This window comes from Phycodurus eques, unplaced genomic scaffold, assembly GCF_024500275.1.
Source record: "Phycodurus eques isolate BA_2022a unplaced genomic scaffold, UOR_Pequ_1.1 contig_27, whole genome shotgun sequence".
Lineage (NCBI taxonomy): Eukaryota > Metazoa > Chordata > Actinopteri > Syngnathiformes > Syngnathidae > Phycodurus > Phycodurus eques.
In genome coordinates, this window is record NW_026904024.1 from 675,243 (window position 1) to 683,756 (window position 8,514).

General features: G+C 45.4%; 1 protein-coding gene across 1 annotated transcript; it reads right to left on the reverse strand.

The window, feature by feature from the left end:
• Positions 1 to 1,620: 1,620 nt before the first annotated feature.
• On the reverse strand, positions 1,621 to 6,527 carry LOC133398248 (oocyte zinc finger protein XlCOF6.1-like). The gene is made up of 2 exons (XM_061669873.1): positions 4,608 to 6,527; positions 1,621 to 3,857 (listed from the first exon to the last, which is right to left on the reverse strand). The coding sequence occupies exons 1-2, from the start codon at positions 4,729 to 4,731 to the stop codon at positions 2,731 to 2,733; spliced, it is 1,251 nt and encodes a 416-aa protein (XP_061525857.1). The 5' UTR covers positions 4,732 to 6,527; the 3' UTR covers positions 1,621 to 2,730.
• Positions 6,528 to 8,514: the final 1,987 nt, after the last annotated feature.

Below are 8,514 nucleotides of genomic sequence, written 5' to 3' on the forward strand. Positions count from 1 at the left end.
GGTCTGAGGCCAGAGGGCACGCGAAGAAATTCCAACGGCCACCGCGGTTTTGGGCACATCCTCCGAACGCACAGGCCCGTGTGTCTCTCTAACCCTCCAAGTGTCGCCAAAGCACCAACAGCTGCAGAAACGTGCGTACGCCAGCCATGAAGTTGGCGTGAGGAACCGCACGCTCCTTTCACTCTTGATACATCTGAACTTTGCCGTGAGAAAGAACGTACACCACGTTTTTGTGCAGACGTTTTCTGGATTTGCGCGTACGGCATGTTTCAGTCGGAAATCCACGCAAGATTTTGTACATGAGGCCCCTGATGACTTGTTTCTCCTGGATGTGGAGATGGTAGTCGTGACTGTTTCTTTTGTCCTTGTTTCCTCTTTTTAGTTTTAGGATTTGTTTATATATATTTTTAGATGATTGATTCCACCATGATTTAGGGTCCAAAACAGGCAAATGCACTTTTGTTTTGGTTTTTCCATCAGGTCACGTGAAACTTGTCGCCGGCCGGCAGCTCCCCTTAGCATGTGGTGGCCCAGTCCGCCTTGGGTCATAACACCAGCAGCGGTTTCCATAGTGTAGTGGTTATCACGTTCGCCTTACATGCGAAAGGTCCTCGGTTTGAAACAGCTTATCTTTCGAGCTGTCGTCTGTGGTTTGCCGGTCCCGTTATACGTCTCAACAGACGCAAAAGTATGATTTTTCCGGAACGACTTCTCAGATGTTCCAAATGTCAGCGATATGGACACAAGGGAGACAGAGTTGTCCGAAATGTGGAGGAGAAATGCTGTCATTTTGGAGGACAACACAGGGTGAGATTTGGGTGGAGATGCAACGTAAGAAAGACGAAATCAGTCCGGTTAAAGTGGTCAATAAAATCAGTGAAGAGGGTCCAAAATGAAAAGCAGAGTGAGAATATTGCCATGTCAACAGAAAATGTGATTCTCTGTATGGCGTACGTCATAAATTGTGTGGAAATTGCAGTAAAACAGAAAACAGAGACATTTCAGGCTGGCTGGGAGTGAAAGTTAATTGACTGAGCGTCCGAGTGAGAAACCAGTGTCCGTATCGCAGCTTTGATGAGCTACTTGGGACTGGCTGGTAATTCATTTAGCGTCCGTGTGCGAAGTTAAATGTAGCATCCCCGTGGCCGTCTGTCTCGGCGGGGGAGCGGCGACAGCGATGTAGCTCAGTCCGGGGTTTGGGGGTCAGTGCCTTTGGGCGAGAGCATGTCCATGACATTGGTGTCCATTACTTTACATTTTGGCAACACACGACAACGACATGGAACGAGCTCGAGACGGTCACTCAATATAAAATTGCAGCTTGCGGTGATCTTCTAAACTGCAAACTCCTTTCAGCTGGGAAGCAAAATGTAATTTTTTTACGTGAAGGCTACCAAATACTTCTTAAACCTGTTGGTTTCCAACTTTCAGTTCTGCTATTTTTCAATGCAAAGATCATGGCAGTTAATGTCGGCATTGTTTTCTTTCGTAAAAATTCAAGGACAGTATCAGAATGTTTGCTTTAAACACTTTTAAAATGTCAAACATGAATTCAATATTTACCTGGTACACAACAACAATTCTTTTTAAAAAAAATTTCATGGGGAACATGGATTTGATGTACAAGTAAATGGAGTCACCCTCACTGTTTTAAGCAGTGTACTTTATTCAGGATCACATATACACGTTACAGTTTCGCACCAAAAGTCAGTTTTTTCTTTCCAGTCTATTTCAATCAATCATTCATTTATTTGATATTGACATCACTAAAACATTGGACAAAATGCATGCATGCTCAAGAAAATGAAACTGGCACTCATTTCCAATAATATCAATACATTTTGGGGCAATTGGTAAATAACTAATTCCCTTTCGAACGCCCCTTTTTCATCAACAAAATTGAAAAGCACTGGCATCGCTGGTGTGGGAAAAGGAATGTACCATACTATGAAGTGGCAGTCATTGGTCATATTTGTATATCGCAGCTGTCAGGTGGAATGCTTCAAAAAGAAAAAACGCAAACTTATGGATTGGGATGGATGAGGACGCCATCATTAAAATGACGCAAACACGCCGGGCGAGCACCACATCCTTGCAAGCCTCATGCATGAACCCAAGAAACGTGGCTTCATGTCCCACAACTGTCAACAATCATCGCCAAAATATGTGCAGACATTTCTACTCATGACAGCTTCAAACTATCATAAATAATAATATTATAATGATCAGCCCAATATTTGGGCTTTTATGGATCAGATAATATCAAATCAGATCAGCCGCAGTTTCGGGACAGGAGACCTTCGTTACGTATTGAATCGGCCTCGTGCCAGAGATTTCCAACGCGATTGAAAATCTAATATTTTATCAGTAAATGATTCCACCGATGACCACTGGGCGGCTGCTGCCGTGCAAGGCGCTGCCAGGCTCACTGGGAGCGAATTAGGGTTCGGTGTCTTGCCCAAGGACACTTCCACATACGGACAGTCGGAGCCGGGGTTCGAACCGGCGACCCTTCGGTCACTGGACGACCCGCTCTACTGATCCACACCCGCCCTCTTTCCCACCACCTTTAACGAGTCCCTTTTAAGTATTTTGGCAACAGTGTTCATTCTCAACACTCACGGGGCTTTGAGAAACTATATGGACAAGAAGAAGATACATGCAATAAAAACTGGTACACAGAATACAAGCATGTAGATTTCTGTCAGTCACATAGTCATTACTTTTATATTAAACATTTACATTTGCATTAAAAGCTTCTTGATCACTGCTTTTCTCACCAGGACACTTGTGTGTCTTAACCCGAGCCTGACGAGAGAATCTTTGACCACAAACTGAGCAGGCAAAAGGTTTCTCACCAGTGTGTGTTCTTGTGTGACTTGTCAAATGTCCCTTTTCAGAGAATCGTTTACCACAAACTGAGCATGCAAAAGGTTTCTCACCAGTGTGGGTTCTTGTGTGTCTATTTAAGTTTTCCTTTAGGGAGAATCTTTGACCACAAACTGAGCAGACAAAAGGCTTCTCACCAGTGTGTGTTCTTGTGTGTCTGTTTAAGCTTTCCTTTTGGGAGAATCTTTGACCACAAACTGAGCAGGCAAAAGGCTTCTCACCAGTGTGTGTTCTTGTGTGACTTGTCAAATGTCCCCTTTGAGAGAATCTTTGACCACAAACTGAGCATGCAAAATGTTTCTCACCAGTGTGTGTTCTTGTGTGCATTTTTAAGTATCCCTTCTGTGTGAATCTGTGACCACAAACTGAGCATCCAAAAGGTTTCTCACCAGTGTGTGTTCTTGTGTGTATAATTAAAGTTCCCTTTTCATTGAATCTTTGACCGCAAACTGAGCATGCAAAAGGTTTCTCACCAGTGTGTGTTCTTGTGTGTATTTTTAAGTGCCCCTTCCGAGTGAATCTTTTCCCACAAGCTGAGCATGCAAAAGTCTTCTCTCCAGTGTGTATTTTCACGTGTTGTTTGAAATTGCTCTTAGAAGCAAAGGTTTTCCTACATTTAGAACATTTCCAGCATTTGCTGATAGTGTGACATGTCATATCACCTTCCAACTGTTCATCATCATCATCATCACCGTCTGTTTGTGATCCTCCACAGTGGTCTCCATCTCTTGAGCTGTTGCCGTTTGGTGGCTCCGCCCCTCGTCTCTCCTCACGTCGACCTTCATCTTCACTCTTCAAAGGGACACCAGTCGATGGAACCTTGATGATGTCCTCCTGCTCTTCCTCTTTAATGTGAAGGAACTCTTCCTCCTCCTCTTTGATGTGTTGAACCTCTTCCTCCTCCTCTTCCTCTTTGATGTGAGGGGACACTGACTGCTGCCGCTCAGGATAAAGATTTTCACTGACGTCTGCAAGACAAAAGAAGACAAACACAAATGGGTCAAATCTAATTTGTTTCCAATATTGACAACCACCTTGGTCCTCGATCCTGTTTACACATTAGCGCCTTCAACCAGAGAGCCTCATGGGACTAATGGGGTGACGCAAAATCGTAGAACAGCGGAACGTAGCAAAGTTGGGCGAACCTTCAATGCGGATGCACCGTTTTTTGTTTTTTGACACGTCATCGTCCATAGAAGTAGAAAAAAGTCATTCTATTTGTGACGAAGTAAGGAAGAGAAATCACAGGTTTCAAATTTAAAGAGTGAAAGTAAATTGTTGACAGTAAAGAAAAAAAAGTATAGACACCTAAAAATGTACTTAAGTACAGTAATAAAACTGCGATTTACCGTACTTGGTTACTTCCCACCATGGAAGACTGATTTGACTTGACATGAACAAATGTTGACTCAACTTGCCTACAAGACACAAAAAGGGCAAAAATCTTGCTGGCAATTTTCCAAACACGTCGTGTAGGTTGTGTAACACTGTTACACTTTGATCACGCAGCAATGGCCACGAGCCTTTCAGATCTTCTGAAATTTGGCCTACAACTCTCAATCCACATCATCATGAGGGGATGCCATCACACTACACGCTATTGGATATTATTTTAAAAAATGATATGTAACGTCAGACAGTGCTCATCAGAAAAACCCGGGAATAATATTAAAATGAGAATGTGTTTCATAAAACCAGTGAGAGAGAAGTGAACCCACCTGCTCTGCGTAGCACAATTCGAGGCTGCAGATTGAACGCAGCGTCCAGCAGTTGACGTTGTGGCTCCTTCTCCTCTTTTGGGCCCCAAAGTTCCTCCTCGTACTCTGCTGTCCTTGCACACATTTTCACACGACGATCGCAACACTTTGGAGGGATGAGAAAAGCAAGTGCAAGTCAGATGACATCGAGATGACGATTTGGACACTGTGGGTTAAACACTACGTTAGTTAAAATGGCAAAGCACCAAAGTCAACAAGAGGAAACAGGAGAACGGAATGATTGGAAGAAATATGAGACAGAAAGAAAATAGCTCATTTGTGACAGGGAGAGAAAACATTGTCGAGATTCTACAAATGGATTCACAAAATAGGTGTTATTTCAGTACCTCAGACAAACAAAGCTGATCATCTAGTTGTTGTTTTTATCTAATTTCATTGTTCGTATTAATATTCTGGTCCACGTCCGAACTCGTAGGTGACGGAAAGAAGAACACTTTACGCTCAGGCTTTTTCTCTGCTTAGCGAAATGTTGATCCCAAACGTGTCTCTTTGTTAGCATGCTAAGCTAAGCTAAGCTAAACGAAGCTAAGCCGAATGGCTTCAACGTGCACGAGGCGACTCCAACCGGACAAGAAGATTTGCACGAATGATGTTTTAGCCCTGTGAGGTATTGATGGACTTCCCGTGACGAGGATTCAGCACGTTCGGTGCGAATTCAGGAAAATGTTGTGCAGCGCGTGGAAGCGCGTGCGGTCCCCGAAAAAAGACTGCGGTCAAGCAGCCTCCACTCGTAAAGTAGCAGCCAAGCCAGCCGCCCCTAATTTTGTTCATACTCGGCATTACGGTAATAGGTCGCCAACTCGCGGCGAAGCCACCTTCAAAATAAAAGCTTCCGAATAATACGGACGTCAGTTAAGGAATGCAACCAGCAAAGTTCATTTGAATCTTGAAATAGATTACATCCATACATTAAAAAATATACTTTATTTGATATCTTAGGAAAAATAAATGGAAATGGACTGCACTTATATCGCGCTTTATCTACATCATCACAGTGCCCAAAGCCTCACATTCACACACACATTCCTAAACCAATGGGCGACTGCTGCCAGGGCCACTGGGAGCCAATTAGGGTTCAGCGTCTTGCCCAAGGACACTTCGACGTGCGGACAGTCGTAGCAGGGATTCGAACCTGTTCTACCTCCAGAGCCAAAGCCACCCCAACATAATCCCATTGGTATCGCAAGACAAGTCCAGATCTGTGTGACAGACCACCAAGGACTCCACGAAAAGAGGTTTGATGAAGATATGATATTGTATTTCAAAATAAAAGTCTCTGAAAACTGCATATTTTGCTGTCATTACCCCTGACTGAAAAAATCTGTTCAATCTTTTGAATGAGATATCGCAACGCTGGTCTAGTTTCACTATCACGACCACTTCTTCTTCTTTTCCTTTGGGCTTGTCCCGTCAGGGGTCGCCACAGCGCATCATCCTTTTCCATGGAAGCCTATCTCCTGCATCCTCCTCTCGAACACCAACTGCCCTCTGGTCTTCCCTCACGACATCCATCAACCTTCTCTTTGGTCTTCTTCGAGCTCTCTTGCCTGGCAGCTCCATCCTCATCATCCTTCTGCCAATATACTCACTTTCTCTCCACTGGACGTGTCCAAACCATCGAAGTCTGCTCACTCTAACTTTGTCTCCAAAACATCGAAACCTCGGCCGTCCCTCTGATGAGCTCTTTTCTAATTTTTTCCAACCTGGTCACTCCGAGAGCGAACCTCAACATCTTCATTTCCGCCACCTCCACCTCCTGACGTCTCTTCAGTGCTCTCTAATCCGTCCATCGTGGCCGGCCTCACCACGGTCTTCTAAACTTTGCCCTTCATCCTCGCAGAGACTCTTCTGTCACATAACACACCTGACACCTTCCTCCACCCGTTCCAACCTGCTTGGACCCGTTTCTTCACTTCCTGACCCCACTCCCCATTGCTCTGGACGGTTGACCCCGAGTATTTCAAGTCCTCCGCCCTTGCTATCTCTTCTCCCTGTAGCCTCTCTCCTCCTCCACCACCCCTCTCATCCATGCACATATATTCTGTCTTAATTTGGGCTAATCTTCATTCCTCCGCTTTCCAGTGCATGCCTCCATCTTTCTAACTGTTCCTCCAGCTGCTCCCTGCTTTCACCGCAGATCACAATGTCATCTGCAAACATCATGGTCCACGGGGATTCCAGTCTCACCTCATCTGTCAGCCTTTCCATCACCACTGCAAACAGGAAGGGGCTCAGGGCCGATCCCTGATGCAGTCCCACGTCCACCGTTAAATTCTTCTGTCACACCTACAGCACACCTCACCGCTGTTCTGCTGCCCTCAAAACCACAGTTCCTCTCTGGTTACTCTGTCATAGGCTTTCTTTAGATCCACAGACACAATGTAGCTCCTTCTGACCTTCTCTGTACTTTTCCATCCACATCCTCAAGGCAAATAATGCATCTGTGGTACTCTTTCTCGGCATGAAACCATACTGTTGCTTGCAAATACTCACTTCTGTCCTGAGTCTCGCCTCCGCTACTCTTTCCCATGACTTCATTGTGCGGCTCATCCACTTTATTCCTCTATAGTTCCCACAGCTCTGCACATCACCCTTGTTCTTAAAAATGGGAACCAGTACCCTTTTCCTCCATTCCTCAGGCATCTTCTCACGCACAAGAATTCTGTTGAAAAAGCTGGTCAAAAACTCCACGGCCACCTCTCCGAGATGCTTCCATACCTCCACAGGAATGTCATCCGGACCAACTGCCTTTCCATTTTTCATCCTCTTTAATGCCTTTCTAACTTCTCCCTTACTAATCATTGCCACTTCCTGGCCCACCACACTTGCCTCTTCTACTCTCCCTTCTCTATCATTTTCCTCATTCATCAACTCCTCAAAGTATTCTTTCCATCTAGCAAGCACACTGCTGGCACCAGTCAACATATTTCCATCTCTATCCTTAATCACCCTAACCTGCTGCCCATCCTTCCCATCTCTATCCCTCTGTCTGGCCAGCCTTTATAGATCCTGTTCTCCTTCTTTAGTGTCCAACCTGCCATACATGTCATCATATGTCTCTTGTTTGGCCTTTGCCACCTCTAGCTTTGCCGTGTCGCATCTCAATGTATTCCTTTGGTCTCTCCTCGGTCCTCTCAGTGTCCCACTTCTTAGCTAACCTTTTTCCTTGTATGATTTCCTGTACTGTGAGGTTCCACCACCAAGTCTCCTTCTCTCCTTTCCTGCCAGAAGATACACCAAGTACTCTCCTGCCTGCTTCTCTGATCACCTTGGCTGCAGCGGTCCAGTCTTCTGGAAGCTCCTGCCGTCCACCGAGAGCCTGTCTCACCTCTTCCCGAAAAGCTGCACAACACTCGTCCACCACCTGGTTCTCTTCTCTGCCTTTGTCTTCCTAATCTTCCTCCCCACCACCAGCGTCATCTTCCACACCACCATCCTATGCTGTCTCGCCACACTCTCCCCTACCACGACCTTACAGTCGGTAACCTCCTTCAGATGACATCGTCTGCGCAAGATGTAATCCACCTGCGTGCTTCTACCTCCGCTCTTGTCGGTCACCCTATGTTCCTGCCTCTTCTGGAAAAAAGTCTTCACTACAGCCATTTCCATCCTTTTTGCAAAGTCTACCACCATCTGTCCCTCGAGGTTCCTTACCTGGATGCTGAACTTACCCATCGCTTCTTCATCACCCCTGTTTCCTTCACCAACATGTCCATTACAATCTGCACCAATCACGACTCTCTCTGTCTGGGATGCTCAGAACTACATCATCTAGCTCCTTCCAGAATTTCTCTTTCACCTCTAGGTCACATCCTACCTGTGGGGCATAGCCACTAATCACATGACA